Source organism: Heptranchias perlo, chromosome 18 (assembly GCF_035084215.1).
Source record: "Heptranchias perlo isolate sHepPer1 chromosome 18, sHepPer1.hap1, whole genome shotgun sequence".
Classification (NCBI taxonomy): Eukaryota; Metazoa; Chordata; class Chondrichthyes; order Hexanchiformes; family Hexanchidae; genus Heptranchias; species Heptranchias perlo.
The window spans coordinates 47891341-47915813 of record NC_090342.1 but is presented as its reverse complement, the minus strand read 5'-3'; the positions used below and the strand labels follow the sequence as shown (position 1 = coordinate 47915813).

The window sequence follows — 24473 nt, the reverse complement described above, 5'->3', positions numbered from 1 at the left end:
CTCAAGGATTTTACCACTTAATCCAGGCTGAGATGTCAGTGTAATACCGAGGGAGTACTGCAATGTCAGGGATGCTGCCTTTTGTTTGAGATGTTAAACCAAGGTCCAGCCTTCCTGCTCAGGTCGATGTAAAAGATCCTACAGCACTATTCAAAATTGAGAAGGATGTTCCCCTGGTGTCCTGGCCAACCTTCTACCCTCAACCAACACCACCAAAAAAACAGATTACCTGGTTATTCATTTATTTGCTGTTTGTGGGGCCTTGCTGTGGACAAATTGGCTGCAGCGTTTCCTACATAACAGTGACTGCACTTCAAAAAGTAATCCATTGATTGTAAACCGCTTTGGGATGGCCTGGGGATGTGACAATATATAAGCAGGAGTCTTTCTTTTCTCTTAATTTACTAGGGACTCGAAGTCGGAACACAGTAAACTTTTCTTAATCAGTTTAAGATGCGCAATCTTTCAAAACAACTGCCCCTTTTGTGATCTGCCTCTGAAATCTTGCTTTTAAAGATCTATGTATTTGTACTATTATATCACTTTGTTCTTCCATGTCCCTGATAGTTTCACTGTTTTGGTCATATTTCTACTCTGTTGTTTTTCTCAAAATGTTCTATTTCACATTTATTACATTGAACTGTATTCACCTCATATCTCCCCATTCTAACCTACCTATGCACCTGATTTGATGTCATTAGCAAATTTTGAAATTACTCCCTCTACGACCATGTCCAAACCATGCACACACACACATATATGTATTTGGATATACGTATGTATCAGCCTTGGCCCAGTTGGTAGCATTCTCTCACCTCTGAATCAGAAGGTCGTGGGTCCCATTCCAGAGACTTGAGTACATAATCTAGGCAGTCACTTCAGTGCAGTACGAAGGGAGTGCTGCACTGTCAGAGGGGCCGTCTTATGGATGAAACGTTAAACCGAGGCCCAGTCTGCCCTCTCAGGTGGATGTAAAAGATCCCGTGACACTATTCGATGAAGAGCAGGGGAGTTCTCCCTAGTGTCCTGGCCAACACTTATTTCTCAACAAACATCAGTAAAACTGATTATCTGGTTATTTATCTCATTGCTGTTTGTGGAAGCTTGCTGTGCGCAATTTGGCTGCTGAGTTTCCCTACATTACGACAGTGACTACACTTCAAAAGTACTTAATTGGCTGTGAAGTGGTTTGGGATGTCCTGAGGTTGTGAAAGGCGCTATATAAATGCAAGTTCTTTCTTTCTTTCTTATATGGACATATGTAAGAAAAGTGGTCCCAATACAGATCCCTGGGACAAAACACAAGCTACATCGTGTCAATCTGAGAAACATCTCTTCACTCCTACTTCAAATCCTTCAGTCATCCCGCTATCCATGCTGCCACTTTACCATTAAAACCAGCCACCGGTGAACCCTTGTGCTACATTCATTTTATTCCCCTCAAGCATCCATATTAACCAGTAACTGGGACAGTGCTAATAGAGACATGGGTTCCTTGCCACGTCTCGACACCCACACAAGTAAGCTGGGAGCTGGAAAGTGGAGGAGCTCCCTTTGGCCAACCGTGTCCCATCGACGTAAGCAACAGCTCCGTGTGAGGTGAAGTGCTTGCTCCTGATTATGGGGGAGGGCAGGTGGGAGGTTGAGCTGGTGGAGAGCCTAGGAAAATCTCCAGAGAGTAACAGACGCTTCACAATCTGTACAAAAACAGCAGGCCTTTTGCCAACCAAATAAATACATTTCTAAAAAAAAACCATTGCAGTTGAGCAGCGTACTAACAAATAAAGTTGAAAAGTATGTTCTTCTAAAAAAAAGTCTCGCTCCTTGGCTGTAGATTACTTTGTTGCTGTAATAAAATCAATTGCTACTAACTCACTGCCTCTTCAGGTTTGTATTTCTGTGCATATCTCTATAGTCCCGCTTTGGTCAAAATTATGTGTCATCTGTACAAATCTGAGACATTTATTGGACTGAAGAGACATATATATCTCTGAACAACAAATATCACAACATTGTCACTGACATTTCTTTCGTTAGACATTCACTGAAGCCATAATATTTATATTAATAACTTGCGTCTGCGTTCACTGTCTGCACCACTTAACTAAGTTTTTAATCACACTTTTTATGTCAACCTTTTTCCATCATAAATTCCTGTTTGCAGAGCCTCCCCTGGTGGGAGGATGTAATTACAGCATGACAAGTTTACATAGGCCGTTTCCATTCGAAATATGGACATAGGAATTTATAATAGAAATAAGGACTGAATGTATGGCTTTAAAATGGGAATGAATTATGTCTGCATGCCCCGGTCCAATTATCACTCACACTGTAAACCCAGCTAACCAGAACATTACACCTGGTCTCAATTCCACATGCAATGCCATGGGAGGGTGAGTAGTAGATATAAATTGTTAGTGATGTGTATATTGGCTCCTATAAGTAGTGGGAGGGAAGGAAAGGAAGGTGGGAGGGAGGTATGGTCCAGCATGCACTTCACTAGAACAATTTAAAATGTCTGAACAAGCTTGTAATAGAGAATATAATTTTTAAAGTTTTATGTGTGTGCGTTCGTTGCACTTACATCTGTTAAATAAAATGACTATCAAGTGTCTCATCGGGTTCTAGTTAACGCCCTGCTGAGTACGTATGATCATGTTCGACCTACAGTGTTGAACAGAAGTTCTAAATGCTGAGCTCTTGAAGAGCATTTTTCAAACAAAATGGTGATGCAGGCAGGAGAACTTTTTCACCTGTGAAATTCTCGGTTGAACTTATACAAGGTTCATTGATATCAATGCTGCTTCTTTCATTCTGTGCACCATCAAGAACTCCCAGGTCAGGGATTCTCCTGCACAGATCTGATCGAGGCAAAGTTCCCTCCACTCTTCCCTCACGTGCTAAAGGCCTCATGTCAGAGCACTCCACGATGTATTTCCAATTCAATGAATGATCAGTAATTTTGAATCATGGCCCTGTGCTTCCCATGAACAGGACTGAGTTCGCTCAATCCCGGTTCACTTATTTCTTGAATACAGTAGCTGTTGGGGCCAGATGCTAGGACAACTCTGATTCCATTTGCAAATGTACAAACATGAACTGATTCCGTAGCTGGGCTAAGCAGTATGGTATATTGTACGGGTAGGGTAGCATAGTGGTTATGTTACTGGACTAGTAATTCAAAGGCCTGGACTAATAATCCAGTAGAATGTGAGTTCAAATCCTACTATGGCAATTTGAGAAAACAAAAATCTGGAAATAAAAAGCTGGTACCAGTAAACGTGACCATGAAGCTGTCAGGTTGTTGTAAAACCCCAACTGGTTTACCAATGTCCTTTTAGGGAAGGAAACCTGACGACCGTACCCGGTCTGGCCTATATGAGAGTTCAGTCCCACACCAACGTGGTTGAACCAAGTCGCCTAACAAGCTACTCAGTTGTATCAAAAAAAAAGTTACAAAGAACTGCAGCAGTTCAAGAAGGCCCATTACCAACTTCTCAAAGGCAACTAGGGATGGGCAATGAATGCTGGCCTTGCCAGCGACGCCGACATCCATCCGAACTTGTATTATAGAAATTTCTTTGTGCCGCACGAGTCTCATTGTTGTATCATACCACAACGGATTTTGGAAAGCAAACGGAGGAAAAAAAAAACACACTCCTAAGTTGCCAGGATAAGAGGAGCGAAATAGAGAAAATTAGCAGGGCGAAAAACACCATGAAAAAAAATGCTCCGCAACTGGTTTTAGGTCAAACGGGTCAGACAGTGAAAAGCTTTTTTTGCTTCAACTGGAAGGAGAGCATGACATACAAAGCTGCTATGATTTCAAAAGTGCAACATAACCAGCAGTTGTCAGGGAGATGCAGTTTCCATCTCACCTGTTTCAGCAAAAAACAGACAGTTCGCTGAACGACTGCAACATCCAGTCTCCATGTGAATTAATTTTTAAAACTCCCTTCACGCGTGCATACATTTCATGGTGCTGAGATTTATCCGGTGAGTCACCAAGCTACACGTTGAAGTGTAAAGGTGCCGAGGTGAGGTGAGAGTGACTGCCCTTGGCATCAAGGCAGCATTTGACCAAGTGTGGCATCAAGGAGCCCTAGTAAAATTGAATTCAATGGGAATCAGCGGGAAAACTCTCCAGTGGCTGGAGTCATACCTTGCACAAAGGAAGATGGTAGTGGTTGTTGGAGGCCAATCATCTCAGCCCCAGGACATTGCTGCAGGAGTTCCTCAGGGCAGTGTCCTCGGCCCAACCACCTTCAGCTGCTTCATCAATGACCTTCCCTCCATCATAAGGTCAGAAATGGGGATGTTTGTTGATGATTGCACAGTGTTCAGTTCCATTCGCAACCCCTCAAATAATGAAGCAGTCCGAGCCCACATGCAGCAAGACCTGGACAACATCCAGGCTTGGGCTCATAAGTGGCAAGTAACATTCGCGCCAGATAAGTGCCAGGCAATGACCATCTCCAACAAGAGAGAGTCTAACCACCTCCCCTTGACATTCAACGGCATTTCCATCGCTGAATCCCCCACCATCAACATCCTGGGGGTCACCATTGACCAGAAACTTAACTGGACCAGCCATATAAATACTGTGGCCACAAGAGCAGGTCAGAGGCTGGGTATTCTGTGGCGAGTGACTCACCTCCTGACTCCCCAAAGCCTTTCCACCATCTACAAGGCACAAGTCAGGAGTGTGATGGAATACTCTCCACTTGCTTGGATGAGTGCAGCTCCAACGACACTCAAGAAGCTCGACACCATCCAAGATAAAGCAGCCCGCTTGATTGGCACCCCATCCACCACCCTAAATATTGACTCCCTTCACCACCGGCGCACAGTGGCTGCAGTGTGTACCATCCACAGGATGCACTGCAGCAACTCGCCAAGGCAGCACCTCCCAAACCCGCGACCTCTACCACCTAGAAGAACAAGAGCAGCAGGCACATGGGAACAACACCGCCTGCACGTTCCCCTCCAAGTCACACACCATCCCGACTTGGAAATTTATCGCCGTTCGTTCATCGTCGCTGGGTCAAAATCCTGGAACTCCCTTCCTAACAGCACTGTGGGAGAACCGTCACCACACGGACTGCAGCGGTTCAGGAAGGCATCTCACCACCACCTTCTCAAGGGCAATTAGGGATGGGCAATAAATGCCGGCCTCGCCAGCGACGCCCACATCCCATAAACGTAAAAAAAAAGCCAGCACTGGCATGATGGGCTGACTGGCTTCCTTCTGTGCTGGATAATTCTATGAACAGCTCCAGGCACAAGCATAAAGAGCACTCCACTTCAGTGGAATACAGTGGACCTTGATAAACCAACCTCCCCACCCCTCTTCCTGACAGACAGTGGAAACTGCCAGCTAGTGGAGACCACAGCATTGCCCCACCATGCTCTGTTCCTGCCGGCAGTATCAATGGGTGAGAGATCGATCAGCTGATCTGCTGGCTCAGACACACCCCCACGATCCTGCCCAGGAGGCGAGCCAACCGCCACGAGAAAAGCCAGCAAAATCCCACCTCCACCAATAACAACCATAGCACCCCCCGCCCCCCCCCCAACTGCTGGAGCCGACCACGAAAGATGGCACGTGTTCACCTCCGGAAATCCCACCAGCGCCCTCAGTGAAGCAGGGACTTTAAAATTAGTAAAAGATTTTTACACTATGAGTGAGTGTGCGTTAGAATGCATGTGTGTGTATTTGAATTGGCAGGCCTAAGCACAGTGACTAGGCCTTAAATGCACCAGATTATACTGATGGCTCAGTCGGGATTTAAAAGGAGCAAATAAAGACCCAGAATATAATGCATTTTTGAAAGCTGAATTTTGGCTTTGATCCAAGATCTGGAAGAAAAACAAGCACAGAACCACCAGTACAATAAATTTTAAAAGCCTAAAATAAACTTGACAAGCTGATGGAGCACATAGAGAAATCAAACAAAACATGGGAGTGAGGTAGGGTTCCCAACCCTCCCGGAATGACTGGGAATTCCCTGGAATCGGGGGTTCCGATCCCAAGTGCTGCCTCCAGCAGCCCAGGAGATCAGTGATTTAAATTTCCCGCGGTCGTGTGCCCACGTGAACAGACACTTGTGTGAGGCACTGTAAACAATTACTGATTGAGCCTGGCATCAGGAGTTAGAACGAGGTGAAACTGCATTAATTTTAAACAGAATCATTTCCCAGCCTTTTCCACGGAGCTCGTCACCGGCTGCTGTTCAGAGCTGGCACCCGCAGAGAGCTGGCACCCGCAGAGAGCTGCGACCGGTGTTGGGGGTGGGGAGCGCGGGGGTAAAGAGTTGGGAATCGGGGATGGGCTCTGAAATGGGGGGGGGGGGAATAGGGAGACTGGGGAATGGGAGATCAGGGGAAGACTGGGGAATGGGGGCTCGAGGAAAGAGGGAGATTGGGGCATGAAACCTCGAGGAAAGAGGGAGACTGCGGAATGGGGGATCAGGGAGAGAGGAAGACTGGGGAATGGGGGCTTGAGGAAGGAGGGAGACTGGGGAATGGGGTGGGCCCGGGGCCCAGCATTTCCCACAGAGCCAGGAGCAGTAGCAAGGTAGTGAGTGGGAACGGCATTAAGAGAGGAGCAGCCAGTAAAGGGATAAGTGAAGCCTGGGGACCTTATTGTGGGTAAACAGTGAAATATTGTTTCCAGAGGTGGGCGAATGGGGTACTAGGGAACAGAAACCAAGTATTTTCACTGGAAGAAACAAAGGGGAAGGGAGGAGGAAGGTTCTTGAACTGAAGCTTTTAGACCATGGGGTCCATCACCACACGTGGCCAGTGAGGTAGAGACTAAAACTTCACTTCAAAGGGAATGGGATAAATATTTGATCATGCATCACGTGATATGTCACATGATCAGATGTCATGTGATCAGAATGTCACATGATCAAACCTCCAGGAATGCTTCCAACCAGAGTTGGCAACCCTAGACTGAGGTAACTTTAACTCAGCAAATTTATCCAGTGAGTACAGACCAGAAAGGTCCTGAAACCAGTCCCCAGTCTGAGCTGAGTTAGCCCACTTCAGTTGGGATAATGGTATGGGTGCTACAGTTGACCTCAGTATACCTGGGGGAAATCCACCTGGATTCCTGGTCACCATCTAGTGTGACCTGCTGGAAGTGGCCTGTATGGTCTTTAGGCGGGGGACAGAATTGGGCTTGGCTGTGATGTCATTTCCCAGAACCACCGAAGAACAGCCTGTTGTCAAGGCTCACCCATTCGCAATGTCCGTTGAATTGTACCCCAGCTGAGGAGCCAATACATTCAGGAGGCAAGGGAAGAGAGGGGACTGGGAAAAGAAAATAGATCCAAAAAGAAAAAAAAATCATCTTTAAAAGAACAGGCCCTACACACATTCAGAAACTTTTATTATGTAATTAAGCATTGTTGAAAGAGATTTTTAATGGGATGGAGCACAGGACAAAAGGTGCAAGGTCATCTTAAATGGCTATGTGCACTGGAGCCAAAAAAACATTGTTTATCACCAGATCCATTAATAAATTTAGCAGCATTTAAATAAACGCTGACAAAATCGTTCATGAATCAAATTCAATCATGGCAAATATATATAATAAATTGTAGGTCTATATACATCAAAGTTATTTATATATGGTAATTTTTGACAAATTGATGAATAAAGATTCAGCAAAATCAAGATGAAAATGATAATGCACTTATTCTGCTGTGAATTCTTAAGTTTTTGTAGGCCTTAATAAGGGATAGTTTCCCCAGCCTGTGCCGTGTCAGCAAGTCTTAGCCAGGCCAGCACTTGGGGTACTACATTTGTGCCAGGATGACCGAGTTAGGAAAGGTAGAAGAACAAATCAAGCAGGGCTCCTGCTCTTGGTCACGATCCAGTGATCTCTGCTAGAAAATACATCCATGGATACTGAGCATCAACAGGGTCGGATTTAGTTGTGATGTCCCCCAATATTGAATAGCCTGTCAATGCTGACTGTCTGGACTCACACATGAGGAATGTCATCTTAGCAAAGGTAGTGGATGACTGCTGGCTGCACTGGAACTGCACTTCAAGCTTGAATGAGTGCCTTCAGGTGAGGAGGGTAAAGAATTAAAAAATAAAAAGGCAAGAACTTGCATTTATTTTACACCTTTCATAACTTCTGGACATCCCAAAGTGCATCACAGCTGAAGAACAACTTTAGACGTGTAGTCACAGTTGTAATGTTCAGTTACGTGGATAGACTGGAGAAGCTGGGATTGTTCTCCTCAGAGCATAGAAGGTTGAGAGGAGATTTGATACAGGTATTCAAAATCATGAAGGGTCTAGACAGAGTAGATAGAGAGAAAGTGTTCCCAATGGTGGAAGGGTCACGAACCAGAGGACATAGATTTAAGGTGATTGGCAAAAGACCCAAAGGCAACATGAGAAAAAACTTTTTTTTTACACAGTGAGTGGTTACGATCTGGAATGCGCTGCCTGAGGTGGTGGTGGAGGCAGAGTCAATCGTGGCTTTCAAAAGAGAATTGGACAAGCACTTAAAGGGAAAAAAATTGCAGGGCTACGGGGATAGGGCGGGGGAGTGAGATTAGCTGGATTGCTCTTGCAGAGAGACGGCATGGATGGCCTCCTTCCATGCTGTAACCATTCTATGATTCTATGTAGGGAAATACTGCAGCCAATTTGCACACAGCAAGGTCCCACAAACAGCCATGAGATAATGACCAGATAATCTGTTTTACTGATGTTGGTTGAGGGATAAATATTGGCCAGGACACAGGGAAAATTCCCCTGCCATGGGATCTTTTACATCTACCTGAGAGGGCAGTCAGGCCTCAGTTGTAGCAAAAAGGTGTGCGGCTTTTCCCTCATTACCTGCAGAAAATATCGTAGATGTATATTGATAGTCTATTGCTGAACCTGATTGTCAAATTGTTGCTCCTGTCACCAGTGACAGAGGCACTCACCTCCATTTCCCCAATTCACAGAAGCCCCCAAGCCTACTTATCGCACAGACTCCTCAATACATTCTGGCATTCTTCCCTTCCACCCTTCTCAGTTGACATTGGCACTCTTCTCCCACCTCCCCAATTTAAACCAACACCTGCCTTTCCCTTCCTCTTCCCCACATTTTAAGCCAACATTCTCCTCCCTTCCCCAATGCAGTTCAAACTGGGGAGTTACCCTAAGTTACCTTGGCACCCTCCTCCCCAATCTGCCTCTCCCTGCTCCTTCCTGAACCTGCTGTCAATCTGGGAGATGGAACTGTGCTGGAAGCTGGAGCTGAGAATACCTGATCTCTCAAAACTATCACAAGAATTCCTTCCCACGGTGTTCAAGCAGTTTGATCCCCATGAGCAGCAGTAATAGCAGGTGGGAACTGGAAGCAGGGCTGATCTTCAGGCACAATCGCGAGCAATGACTCAAACATCCATGACTGGCCGCCTTAAACCCAAATGGCTGGCAAGTATGCAACAGATATAAAGGATTTAGTCTGAACTGGTACAATTAATGTAAATTTGTGTGAAACAATGATATAATGAATTAGAATTTGCCAGTCCCTTTTTTAAAAATAGGATTAAGCAATATTGCATGAGGTACATCAAGTGTTGGAAAAGTAGTCTGTCCTTGTTATTCCAGGTGGCATTAATTTAGTGTTTCTTTAGCTTCAACACTCAAGGTGAGAAAACTTCATCCCAAACGCTGCTGCCCATATCCTAACTCACACCAAGTTCCGTTCACCCATCACCCCTGTGCTCGCTGACCTACATTAGCTCCCGGTCCGCCAACACCTCGATTTTAAAATTCTAATCTTTGTGTTCAAATCTCTCCATGGCCTCGCTCCTTCCCATCTCTGTAACCTCCTCCAGCCAAACAACCCTGCAAGAACTCTGCGTTTCCCCAACTCTGACCTCTTGTGCACCCTCCACTTCCTTCGCCCCACCATTAGCGGCCGTGCCTTCGGCTATCTAGGCCCTTTTTTACAAATAGGTTTAAACAATATTGCATGAGGTACATCAAATGTACCCTGAAATACCCTCCCTGAACCTTTAAGTCGCTCCTTAAAAACAACGTCTTTGACTAGGCTTTTGGTCACCTGTCCTAATCTCCCCTTCTTTGGCTTGGTGTCAATTTTTGTCTGATCACGCTCCTGTGCAGCACCTTGGGACATTTTACTATGTTAAAGGCAAGTTGTTGTTGTTGAGAAACCTTTCAACGTTAATAACGGTCTTAAATATTAAGTTAGTGAAAACACTATAATGTTTATTTTATTATTAATGATCAATTCAAAGTGTACAGAGGTAATACAATTTTAGTTGGTTCAGATTTTCTGAAAAGCAAGGAGAAATGAGGTGGTGGAAGGATTGGGAAAATAATTTCTGACAGCTGTTTTTCATGACATGTCCATGCTTTTAACTTTGAAGTGCTGTACAGCTTAAGGAGAACAATTTCCCCCAACATATTGGAAAGAATATGCCGGTATTGTTGAAAGGATTAAGGGCATTTAGAGCCTAATCTGAAAATGTGCATCTTTGATTCCCCTATACAGTCGAGCTGGCCTCCATTACCTTTATATGGAGACCTAGGATGAAACTCCAGAAGCTACTGAAAAATGATGTACAAAACTGTGAATCATTAAACTGCAATCATTGCTTCCAGAAAGCTGCAATCAACTGTTCTACTAATATATTTGTAATGGGAGGCAGTCTGCACTGGCAAGACCACTGCCTTTACATTACTAAGCTTGGAAATGGTGCAAATTATAAATTGCATCTTTAAAATTTTGAAGTTTTTATTCTATTTGATGCATTTAAGGGAAAGCTAGATATGTACATGAGGAGGAAAGGAATAGAAGAATATGTTGAAAGGGTTAGATGAAGTAAATAGAATGGGAGGAGGCTTGTGTGGAGCATAAACACCGCATAGACCGTTTGGGCTGAATGGCCGGTTTCTGTGCTGTAAATTCTATGTAATTCAATTTGTACAGATTATATAATTGAAAATGCCACGGACAGTTAAAGCAAATCGTTCAATTTCAGGACAGGGAAGAAAGGGGAAATTCCAAATAAACTATACAAGATCTGTTCTTGTTTACGTTATCGGGAAAATCTCTGCATCAGTTCTACCGTGTCAAGTTGGTGAAGAACCCAATCTCTCATACTTGATTATCTCGACTGTTTAAAAAAAATCCACCGTACAATACTTCTAATACCTTCCATACAACACTGTATTGCTGTAACTTATTTCACTAGTTATATCACCGATCTTCCTGTCATGAGGTCTAAACATAGTGCAACATTGGAGGTTCAGCATCAAAGCAATGTGTGGAAATTATCGGAAAAAATAAAACTGCAAGTTATTTTTGGATTCATATTACACAACATCACAAACCACTAGAGATGTTCAGATACCATACAGATACAGTGGGAGTCAAGGCTTCTCAGTCCACTTTCATTTTTATTAGCACCGAGCGTGTAAAAAAGCAGTAAGAACATGGAACCCTCTGATTGGACTGCAGCCTCTTGTCACACACTCCGAAGCATCTACTTCCCAACAGAGTCATTGGTCTGAATTGTGAGTGGGAACCAAGGCGGACATTTTCTCATTCTAGACCAAAGACACTGGGGCCAATTGTAGCACCGTTCCCTACACCTGTCCCAGCTAAGATTAGCTAATGCAGCGCAGAATAGGAAGTAAACTGGATATCTTCCTGATCGATTGGGCTCAGTTTCACAATGGGTCACTCATTTACCAATGGAGCCAGTTTTGTTGTTTAGTAACAATCAGTGTTACAGTAGACAGAACAGTCTCATGTTCCGGTCACATGACTAGTTAAAGCACATTCCCTGCTTTGTGGGGTTGTCTTCATTCTTCAAATTAGTCTCTTCCACGCTCTGACGGAACTAAGTGGCACTGGGCCATGTACTGGGAAACAGTCACATAAAAAAGGTTCTACTGTGTTTGTCAATACACTGGGCAACTGTTCTTCGCCCAGAGATGCCCTGCACCAAGGTCTGAAAATATCTCGGGGCTAATTGGTGATGTGCCAGGCGGACCTGTCCACAATCCACCTGTCTAGAGTCCGCTCATCCTACAAGTGTCTCTCCCACACATACAGGGAAACAACCATCACCAGTGTCAGTTGAGGGGGTGTTGGCTGCAGCAACACCCGCCTGGAGAATGCTTCATTCAGATTCACAGAGGAGGTATAACTATTTACACTGACTGGGCAATGTAGGGAGTCGCCTGACAGAGTAGGATCAACTGTAGAGATCTCTTGACCAGTCAAATTTTTGGGATGATGATGATAGTCGAACATAAATCAAATCCTCAATACTCAGTTAAGTGCAAGGTTTACACAATACCATCTTTGGCAGTTTATATCCACTATACAACATACTTCAATCACTTGATTAAAATCGTGCAAAGAAGAGACCCCCCCCCACCCAATGACCTAGTGCATAAGGACATCCTCATCAACCACTCAGATCAGAAGGTCCCAGCTTAATTTGTTTCATGGCTGAGTTTGCTGGTCTCAACCATGGGAGCAGCAGGGGCGCTATAAATTAGCCTCAGTGTCCCTGGGCTAAAAGTAGGGGAGAGGGGAAACAGCGTTCTGTTCCTAACTGTTATCCAGCAACACCTCCTGGAAAATGCACATGTGGACATTAGGCTTGGCTGTGATCCCACCCCACACCACGGTAAAGCAGGCTGCTGAAACTCATTGCTTGGGCTCACATATGAAGACAACACTCGGGCAAGTTAGCAGACAGCACCTGAGGCACTATATCCTAGTCAGCCTCCCTCATGGGGGGAGGAGCATGCAGAAGAGAAGACTGGAGAAAGGGGGAAAAAAGACAAAAACGTGCATACGGAAAAAGCTATTAAACAATCATTCCACACCGATCTGAGGATGTTTAATTAAAATTGCCAGAACTGCAAAACAATGATCAAAGCACCAGACAAATTGGAACATCAACACAATTTCAAAGCTTTGATAATTATCTATAACCCGAATCCATTAAACTTTCAGGAAAAAAGACTCAGAGCTAAAACCTTGTGCTGTTATGTTGCAGAGACCGATGTTGTATAAAAAAGGTGAGAGGTGATCTCACTGAAACATATAAGATTATGAGGGGGCTTGACAGGGTAGACGCTGAGAGGTTGTTTCCCCTGGCTAGAGAGTCTAGAACTAGGGGGCATAATCACAGGATACAGGGTCGGCCATTCAAGACTGAGATGAGAAAGAATTTCTTCACGCTGAGGGTTGTGAATCATTGGAATTCTCTACCTCAGAGGGCTGTGGATGCTGAATCATTGAATATATTCAAGGCTGAGATGGGGATCGGGCGGGAAAGTGGAATTGAGGTTAAAGATCAGCCATGATCTGACTGAATGGCGGAGCAGGCCTACTCCTGCGCCTATTTCTTATGTTCTGTCCAGTTGTTGCTCCAAAAGGAATAAGGATTAAATAGCAGAATCACTGGCTGAAGACCAGTACAGGAGAAAAGAACTGTCACTCACGGTGCCTCGGGCCTCAGTAGGGAGTAATCAACCTTTGCAGCCGAAAGTAAAAAAAGAATTATTTTAAAAAAGTTTTATAAGTTTTTTGTTTTAATTTAGCCTTTATCATGTGCCAAAAAGTGATCTACAGTTGGAAAGGGAGAAGGGGGATGTGGGGAAAGAGGAGAAGGGAGAACATATAATGATGTTCTGAAGTTATTATACTTAGGATTCGAACTCCAAGTGATGAGAAGCAGAAGCAATGTTCTCACCAGGCTTACGTAGCACATTGGTATCAATACACTATAGGAAAAGAGCACACAAGTCACATAAAAACAGAAAATGCTGCAAAGATTTCACCAGCCCACCATTATGTTCTACTGGAATCCTGTGGTAATATGGAGAACAATATAGTCTATCATAAACTGTTGTAGTACCCCTGGAAAATGAGCCAATGGCACGCTCAACTTGTCAGGTAGAGTGCAAAAATATCTTGCCATGGAGCTGAAAGCGTGCAGTGTAACACCTCATGACAAGAGGCTGTCGGCACAAAGCAGATTATTGCTGCGAGCAGTAAATTGAAAATATTCATTTTCAGCTTTCTTTTTGTTGTGCAAAAGGAAGAACTTGCATTTATATACCATTCAAGACCTCAGGATGTTCCAAGACACTTCACGGCCAATTAATTACTTTGAAGGGTCGTCACTATTTTAGGTCGACAAATGTGGCAGCCGATTTGCGTACAATGAGGTCTCACAAGCAGCAAGAACTAACTTGCATTTATATCACGCCTTTCACGGCCTCAGAATGTCTCAAAGCACTTTACAGCCAATGAGGTACTTTTGAAGTGTAGTTACTGTTGTAATGTAGGGAAACATAGCTGCCAATTTGCACACAGCAAAGACCCACAAACAGCAATGAAGTAAATAATCAGGTAATCTGTTTTAGTGGTGTTGGAGGAGGGACAAAGGTTGGTCAGGACACCAGAATAACTCCCATACACTTCTTCGAATAGTGTCATAGGATCGTCTCTGTTCAGCCAAGATAGCAGATGTGTCTTCGGTTTAACGTCTCAACCGAAAGAAGGCACCTCCAACAGTGCAATACTCTCTCAGTACTGCACTGGAGTGTCAGTCTACATTATATGCTCCAGTCCTAGAGTGGAGCTTGAACCCACAAACTGACTCGGAGGTGAGAGTGCTATCACTGAGCCATGGCTGACACATCGAAATTGTAGCTAAAATCAAAAAAAATTACTGCTAAGAACAAGATGAGGGGAGCCTTCTGGGTAAGTTCTGAAATTCCTCTGTTAAATAGCATGTATGGTGAATAGACACCTTCAGTTCCTACAAATGTACAACGTAGTAGTTTGGGTTTTGTAATACCCAGGCTGTTGGTGCTGTGGGACCTTCCTGCTTCATGCTGTGGGACAGACTCTCTCTCACTGGAGCAACAGATAAACAAATGAATGTGTGCAACCTTGTTTCTTGCCACCTTATCAATTCTCAACCATTGTGGAAGAACTATACAAGCCAGTAATGCCCACGACCTCAGGAGGTCCAGCTGAAACCCACCTCCTTCAATGGTTCTTGGAGGCAGCAGTAACTCTTCATTTATGTCACAGCGCTGTCGTCAGTGTGTAAGGACACAAATGTTTTGAACGTTAGCAAAATGGCTGGGCTGGAAGCCATTCAGTCCTTTCAGCTTGTAGGGAAATCACCAGTCCTTGAATCTACATTTTCAATCCACACCTTGAATTCCACAAACACTTCCTGTTTTTCATGAAATTGTCCCAATCTGTCTTGCAACACAAAACAGATCTTCAAAACCCAGTTAGTGAGCAACTACTGGGGTTTGACTTTTAAGACTGGAAATACTCCAGAGAATGAAATAAAAATAAGCTCTCGTGAGACAGGTCAGTTTTCAGAGCGGTGATCTCAGAAGACTTGAAAAATCAGGACAACAGATCCTGCTCAAAGCAGCATGTCACTAATGATAGATTTCAGATAACCAGTGTCCTTTAAACTACTGTAATCTTAAAAAAAACACTGGACTCAATCCCGTTAACAATGTGCTACTGAAAGCGTAAGTGGTATTAAAAATGAATCAGATACTTTTCCCTGCCATGATCACATTGACTAATTGATGATCTGAAATAAGGACTCAAGCCATTGAGGAGGCTAGAGCTGGGTGGCTTTCAGCCCAGCGTAATGGTCTGCTAGTTTCCCCCCCACCCCCAATTCATTTTTCCCAATGGCACAAAGTGTAGATGGGTAGGAAAAAAATAAGTTCGCGAAAATAGAAGAAAATTGGCACATGGAAAAAAAAAACAAGGATAGGAAATTAATACAAAAAAAAACTAGAAGCTGTAAATGGGAGTCGGTGCAATAGGCGGATGAAATCTGGATCTCTTTCTCTGCCTCCTTTCTCTCAGTCCGAAGAAGGCATTGTATATTGCTCAGCAACCTGATGCACTAAGCATTGATTGCACGTAGGCGAGCTTGTGCTACTAAATACTTTCCTGTCACTCTGCCAGGCATAAAAGTGACAAGTGCAGAAAGATAACTGAGCTTTGCATTAACAGGATGTCTTTTTTCCAAGACATTCAGGGTTACTATACAGATGAGGCAGAGTTCATACTGGGGAAGTGGCTGGGCTGTAAAACTGGGTTTGCAGGTCTCCCAAGAACTGTGCTCGGGTTCAGAATCAACACGCAGCACTGTGGAGCGATGGGACACAGATCCGAAAGCCACGAGGTCAAATCCTCTATTGCAGGTGTACTACTGTGGAGTACTGTCTGGCCTTCACTTCCTGTTTCCTCACGCAAAAAGGAGGTCACTCAAGCCTGCTCTCACACAACCCTTGTTGGGTACTTTGGAACTGCACCGACGAGGCCTGGGAGCATATTGCCCATTCACCATCTCTACTGCTGGTGCTTCATAACCTAAAATGAAAATAAGAGGTCAAATGTTGTCTAAAAAAAAATCCTTTGAGGCTGATGGGTCAATAGTCTTCCAGTGTCCAGGATCCCATGTGAAATGAGTTTGGGCAGTCTCAGTCAAGTTCCCAGTGCACAAATTGGCAACCTCACAAACAGGATAGCTGGTTTGGGAAATGGAAATGTTCTGTTAATACACTGCAGGGTGAATTTCTGAGGTTAATGTTCTACCACATTGGTGTGGAGAGCTTCACCCAGCATCGAGTCCAGTCCATGTAGAATACAGGACAGATGCAGACGATGGGTAAAGAAAATACTTCGTTTCCCAGCACTAACATCCCTGGCTTGGATGAGCAAAAAGTTCACAAATAAGTTAAACTGTTTAAAGGTGCACCAAGTTTCATGATAATTATTTTGCATGGACTATAATGTTAAATTAACAGTCAGTACAAAATTTAACTGCTGCAATTTTGTGGTGATTAAGTATAAAGTCTTAGAAAAGAACCTGTAAATATAACTTGGAAATCTGATAACTAAGCCAGGCATGTCTGCAGTGTTCCAGGGTACTGTTGACGATGTGCACAGCCTAGCTCGCTAATGGAACCTGGGCAGGTAGACTCATCACTGGGGTGCTGGGATTCTTCCCACTCGGCTCCAAATAACCCTACAAGACAATGCCCTAGTGAATAGGGTGTTCCTAGCTGGATGAGAAACAGGAAGCTTATCAGCACTCTGTATTGGTATACTACACAGTTTTAGTTAGTTAAACTCCAACTTTACCTTTGCACACACACTAGGGGTCCTTATACCTTGGCTCCACCAATCTGTGTATCACTGTGATAAGGATCACATGGAACACATCCAGGCTTAAGCAATTGTTCAGGGAGTAAACTTCCCCTTGAAATTAGGGGAACAGTGTCCTTACCTATGGCTAGGTATTCAGTTTTCACATAACTGCACTGTAACATAGCAACTCCCAGGTTATCAACACAAATCCAGAGGTATACAAAAAGCACAATAAGTAGCAACGTTTCATCTGCATAGCCTTTCTTCCAACCAATAAAAATCTATGAATGCTGATACCCCATGACATCTCTAAGGTACGGTAGCATAGTGGTTATGTTACTGGACCAGTAATCCAGAGGCCTGGACGAAAATCCAGAGTCATGAGTTCAAATCCCGCCATGGCAGCTGGCGAATTTAAATTCAATCAATTAAATAAAATCTGGAATTAAAATACCAGCACCATGAAACTACCGGATTGTCGTAAAAACCCATCTGGTTCACTAATGTCCTTTAGGGAAGGAAACCTGCCGTCCTTACCTGGTCTGGCCTATATGTGACTCCAGACCCACAGCAATGTGGTTGATTCTTAATTGCCCTCTGAAATGGCCTAGCAAGTCACTCAGTTGTAAAATCTCGCTACGAAAAGTCATAATAAGAATAAAACCGGACGGACCACCCGGCATCGGATCACTAGGCACCGGACACGACAACGGCAAACCAAGCCCAGTCGACCCTGCAAGGTCCTCCTCACTAACACCTGGGGACTTGTGCCAAAATTGGGAGAGCTGTCCCACAGACTAGTCAAGCAACAGCCTGACATAGCCATACTCACAGAATCATACCTTTCAGCCAACGTCCCAGACTCTTCCATCACCATCCCTGGGTATGTCCTGTCCCACCGGCAGGACAGACCCACCAGAGGTGGTGGTACAGTGATATACAGTCAGGAGGGAGTGGCCCTGGGAGTCCTCAACATTGACTCTGGACCCCATGAAATCTCATGGCATCAGGTCAAACATGGGCAAGGAAACCTCCTGCTGATTACCACCTACCGTCTTCCCTCAGCTGATGAATCAGTCCTCCTCCATGTTGAGCAACACTTGGAGGAAGCACTGAGGGTAGCAAGGGCACAAAATGTACTCTGGGTGGGGGACTTCAATGTCCATCACCAAGAGTGGCTCGGTAGCACCATTACTGACCGAGCTGGCCGAGTCCTGAAGGACATAGCTGCCAGACTAGGCCTGCGACAGGTGGTGAGCGAACCAACACGAGGGAAAAACTTACTTGACCTCGTCCTCACCAATCTACCTGTCGCAAATGCATCTGTCCATGACAGTATTGGTAGGAGTGACCACCGCACAGTCCTCGTGGAGATGAAGTCCCGTCTTCGCACTGAGGACACCATCCAACGTGTTGTGTGGCACTACCACCGTGCTAAATGGGATAGATTCAGAACAGATCTAGCAGCTCAAAACTGGGCATCCATGAGGCGCTGTGGGCCATCAGCAGCAGAATTGTATTCCAGCACAATCTGTAACCTCATGGCCCGGCATATTCCTCACTCTACCATTACCAACAAGCCAGGGGATCAACCCTACGGATCAGATCAAAGCTCTGCAGTCCTGCCACATCCAGTCGTGAATGGTGGTCGACAATTAAACAACTAACGGGAGGAGGAGGCTCTGCAAACATCCCCATCCTCAATGACGGCGGAGTCCAGCACGTGAGTGCAAAAGACAAGGTTGAAGCGTTTGCAACAATCTTCAGCCAGAAGTGCCGAGTGGATGATCCATCTCGGACTCCTCCCGATATCCCCACCATCACAGAAGCCAGTCTTCGGCCAATTCGATTCACTCCACGTGATATCAAGAAACGGCTGAGTGCACTGGATACAGCAAAGGCTATGGGCCCCGACAACATCCCAGCTGTAGTGCTGAAGACTTGTGCTCCAGAACTAGCTGCGCCTCTAGCCAAGCTGTTCCAGTACAGCTACAACACTGGCATCTACCCGACAATGTGGAAAATTGCCCAGGTATGTCCTGTCCACAAAAAGCAGGACAAATCCAATCCGGCCAATTACCGCCCCATCAGTCTACTCTCAATCATCAGCAAAGTGATGGAAGGTGTCGTCGACAGTGCTATCAAGCGGCACTTACTCACCAATAACCTGCTCACCAATGCTCAGTTTGGGTTCCGCCAGGACCACTCGGCTCCAGACCTCATTACAGCCTTGGTCCAAACATGGACAAAAGAGCTGAATTCCAGAGGTGAGGTGAGAGTGACTGCCCTTGACATCAAGGCAGCATTTGACCGAGTGTGGCACAAAGGAGCCCTAGTAAAATTGAAGTCAATGGGAATCAGGGGGAAAACTCTCCAGTGGCTGGAGTCATACCTAGCACAAAGGAAGATGGTAGTGGTTGTTGGAGGCCAATCATCTCAGCCCCAAGACATTGCTGCAGGAGTTCCTCAGGGCAGTGTCCTAGGCCCAACCACCTTCAGCTGCTTCATCAATGACCTTCCCTCCATCATAAGGTCAGAAATGGGGATGTTCGCTGATGACTGCACAGTGTTCAGTTCCATTCGCAACCCCTCAAATAATGAAGCAGTCCGAGCCCGCATGCAGCAAGACCTGGACAACATCCAGGCTTGGGCTCATAAGTGGCAAGTAACATTCGCGCCAGATAAGTGCCAGGCAATGACCATCTTCAACAAGAGAGTCAAACCATCTCCCCTTGACATTCAACGGCATCACCATCGCCGAATCCCCCACCATCAACACCCTGGGGGTCACCATTGACCAGAAACTTAACTGGACCAGCCATATAAATACTGTGGCTACGAGAGCAGGTCAGAGGCTGGGTATTCTGCGGCAAGTGACTCACCTCCTGACTCCACAAAGCCTTTCCACCATCTACAAGGCACAAGTCAGGGGTGTGATGGAATACTCTCCACTTGCTTGGATGAGTGCAGCTCCAACAACACTCAAGAAGCTCGACACCATCCAAGATGAAGCAGCCCGCTTGATTGGCACCCCATCCACCACCCTAAACATTCACTCCCTTCACCACCGGCGCACTGTGGCTGCAGTGTGTACCATCCACAGGATACACTGCAGCAACTCGCCAAGGCTTCTTCGACAGCACCTCCCAAACCCGCGACCTCTGCCATCTAGAAGGACAAGAGCAGCACAACATGGGAACAACACCACCTGCACGTTCCCCTCTCAAGTCACAAACCATCCCGACTTGGAAATATATCGCCGTTCCTTCATTGTCGCTGGGTCAAAATCCTGGAACTCCCTTCCTAACAGCACTGTGGGAGAACTGTCACCACACGGACTGCAGCGGTTCAAGAAGGCGGCTCACCAGCACCTTCTCGAGGGCAATTAGGGATGGACAATAAATGCCGGCCTTGCCAGTGACGCCCACATCCCGTGAACGAATAAAAAAAAAAGTACTTCTCGAAAGTATCATCAATTTGGAGGGTAGCCAGAGTTTCTGCTTTTTTGTTTTATAAACGTGTTTAAACCACACAGAGCCAAGGAAAGCACTTCAAATTATGTTGAAATACAATGACCAAGTCAGTCTTTGATGATGTGCAAAAAGAGTTAAAGGGGGAAAGGAACAACTGATGGACTGGAACAAAATCTTTCATCAATCAAACAGCACAGAAAGTGGTGACTTATTTATGGAATTCAATTTGCACGATTAATAGGTTAGCATTGATACTGTAACAATTATATCCCTTCAGTGCTTTGTGAAGGAAGAGTTTGAGTTATTGATGGTGAAGTAGATACACTCATACTTATGCCAATGTCATTCAATTCCTTGCTATCCCATGCCCCATTTTATCAGAAAAGTAATGAGGCAGCAGGGGAGGAAGAGGATGGACAGTCGAAACTGTCAGAGCTGTAAAGGAACAGAGTCTTGTCAACGAGTTTGGACTACAGGGCACAGTTTCAAGTTAGTGGCCGTCACTATTTCTTCGTTCAAACGCTTGATCTTGGTTCCTCATTTCATTACAATCTACCTTCATAGCTCAACTCTCATTAGTAGACGTTTTGCAAACACTAAAGCAATACGTAACTGTCCTACACTTTCTGCTGTTGGAGCCCTCCTTGGAGGCATGTCCCATTGGTCTTGTTCGGGAGAGAAGCAGGGAATACCCAGAGCGGAGGCAAAGTAAAGGAATTTTATATTGAAGCACACCAGCTTCCAAAATATCGGAACAATGCTGTCTTGGATCGGAAGGCAAGCTGTCATGTCGTGAATCTAGTTTAAAAATCACTTGAGCAATTTTATTTTTGTAGAATTATGTAGCCTGAGGTGACTGCGGTGGGGCTTTCAGAATAAGGCCACCGACGGGATATATCCAGATGCACTCACTTAAACCGGCAACATCCGTCATCTGAAACATCTGGCTCCGCTTTTAATATACAAGTAATTAGGACGGACAAAAGCAAAATACTGCGGATGCTGGAAATCTGAAGTAAAAACAGAAAATGATGCAAACACTCAGCAGGTCGGGCAATATCTGACAAAGAGAGAAACAGTTAACTTTTCAAGTCGATGACTTTCATCAGGACTGGAAGATGTTAGAGGTGAACAGCTTTTAAGCAGTAGCATAGCCAGGAAAAATAGGAGGCAGGAAAAAGAACAAAAGGGAGAAGTCTATGATAGGGTGGAGGGCAGGAGTGATTAAATGACAAAAGTGATAATGGTGGAAGGCAAAAGAAGGTGATAATGGGACAAATATAGAAACAAAAGATGGGTACAGAGGAAGTGTAAACGGTTACAGAATGTCTATTTCTTGTTTCCATAAGCTGTTCATCTCTAGCAACTTTCAGTCCTGATGAAAGGTCACCAACCTGAAACGTTAGCTCTGTTTCTCAGGAGTTGGGATGTCTTGTTGAAGTTGTACAGGGCATTGGTGAGGCCACACTTGGAGTACTGTGTACAGTTCTGGTCACCCTATTATAGAAAGGATATTATTAAACTAGAAAGAGTGCAGAAAAGATTTACTAGGATGCTACCGGGACTTGATGGTTTGACTTACAGGGAGAGGTTAGACAGACTGGGACTTTATTCCCTGGAGAGTAGGAGGTTAAGGGGTGATCTTATAGAAGTCTATAAAATAATGAGGGGCATAGATAAGGTCGATAGTCAAAATCTTTTCCCAAAGGTAGGGGAGTCTATAACGAGGGGGCACAGATTTAAGGTGAGAGGGGAGAGATACAAAAGGATCCAGAGGGGCAATTTTTTCACTCAAAGGGTGGTGAGTGTCTGGAACGAGCTGCCAGAGGCAGTAGTAGAGGCGGGTACAATTTTGTCTTTTAAAAAGCATTTGGACAGTTACATGGGGAAGATGGGTATCGAGGGATATGGGCCAAGTGCAGGCAATTGGGACTAGCTTAGTGGTATAAACTGGGCGACATGGACATGTTGGGCCGAAGGGCCTGTTTCCATGTTGTAACTTCTATGATTCTATGATTCTAAAGATGCTGCCTGACCTGCTGAGTGTTTCCAGCATTTTCTATAATTAGGAAGGACATTTGTTTCACTCGTCTATATGAGGCAACATGGTTTACCATACAATTGTGAACAATACACAAATATTTTGGTCTCAACATCCTTAGTTGAATATTTACATTTGACAATTTAAAAAAAAAATCTACTTCTCTTTATTACACATCGCAGAGCACAGAAACTTGGTGGTGAATGATTCTGTTCCACTACTGTCAAAATTTGATATACATGCACAGCTTTAAAGTGTAATTTGAAAGCATTTCCATGATTTTAAAAAAGCTGAAATCCTTAATGCATCCTGCTGCAGCTCATTAGTCACAGAAACAATTTTTTTTCTCCTATTAAAATCTTTAATTACTGAACCCACTGTTGACTATGCATGCGGCTAAAGAGAGAAAATGAGAAAGCAACAGATTGAGGCTGAGCTGACTTACAGTAACTGGTCCTGACACGTTATGAAAGGAACGGCATGAGCCCTTCCACTGCACTGAAGAGTACATGCCTGTCCTGGTATGTCAAATACTCACATGCTGCTTGGGTTGGATCTTGTAGGTCGTCCCGGGTGGCTTTTCGAAGTGGTGATGCTGACCGGCGGCTTTCCTTGGGATGGGCTAATGGGGAAAGGGTGCAAGCAATGAGGCAGAGAGAAGTATTTGACAGCCGTACTGCATTCGCTGGCCCATAACTGACTTCCGCCAGAACCGTGGAGCCACTCATCAAAATTCAACATGCAAAGAGTAAAACTAAGAACGTAACTAAGAACATGATGGATCATGCCCGAAAATTGATGTGTTGCAACTTGGGTTTTGTTTCCATGGTTACGGTGATTGAATAAAGGGATTCAATAAGCATTCAATTTACAGATGACATTTTTTTAATATATAAAACTGCTTCATCAGAATGCTTGCGTTTAACTTGAATGGAAAACAAACGTAAAATGCTCTTTATGTGCTGAATGCATTTAGTGCAAGCTTTCTAAGTGCTGTTGCTCACTGCACTGTATTACCACTGATAGTCTACTATTATTTTAAAGAGTTAGTGAATCTGGGATTTTACCCAAGGAACACGAATAATTTAAGTAAACCCTGCCAAGTCTCTCTCAAATTCATTTTGCATGCAAGAACAGCATCATTTCAAAATGATCAATGTAATAGGTTTAATGCAAAATCTAAGTACTACAATTAAATGCAAAATTTGAAGTACATACAATATAGTTCTTAAAATGAATGTATATGAACATATATATTTACATACACAGACACTATTATACATATAGACATGCATACATATGGCTCTTCAGCTCAGTGGCTAAATGCACCATCTGGAGTGATACTGAGTTATATCGACCAGGAAGGCCCCAAGTGTGACCCTGGCCTATGCGGAGTTAGCTGATCTCAGTGGGGCATTTTGGGTACTACTATCCCAGGGGTCTCAGTGCCCCTGGGATAGGGAGCAGAGAAAATAAAGCTAGGATTCCCACTTGACTCTTTCCATTGACCCTGGTTGGAAAAGCTCGCATAGACATTGGAGGTATTGTAGTCGGCTGTGACGTCACCCTCTCCTCTCCCAATAGTTCAACACCCTAGCATTCAATATTGAGTCTCACATATAAAGAAGTCGATTAAAGCTGCATTGCACCAGTAATTTTTAGTGGGTGAAGCAAAAAAATCTACCTGTGTGATGGGGAGGGAAAGAATCAAACATTTAACACCTTTTTGGGCACCGACCTC

At 44.5% G+C, this 24473-nt stretch overlaps 1 protein-coding gene across 5 annotated transcripts in view; it reads right to left on the bottom strand.

Moving 5' to 3' along the window:
• Positions 1-24473, bottom strand: part of yaf2 (YY1 associated factor 2) — a 166830-nt gene that overhangs the window by 62070 nt on the left and 80287 nt on the right. For 4 of the 5 annotated variants that reach the window (XM_067999877.1, XM_067999875.1, XM_067999876.1 and 1 more), the window contains one exon: positions 23271-23354. The exons of the other annotated variant lie outside the window; for it this stretch is intronic. In XM_067999877.1, the coding sequence (XP_067855978.1) occupies positions 23271-23354 (84 nt within the window). The remainder of the gene's footprint in view (positions 1-23270; positions 23355-24473) is intronic. 5 annotated transcript variants of the gene reach the window in all.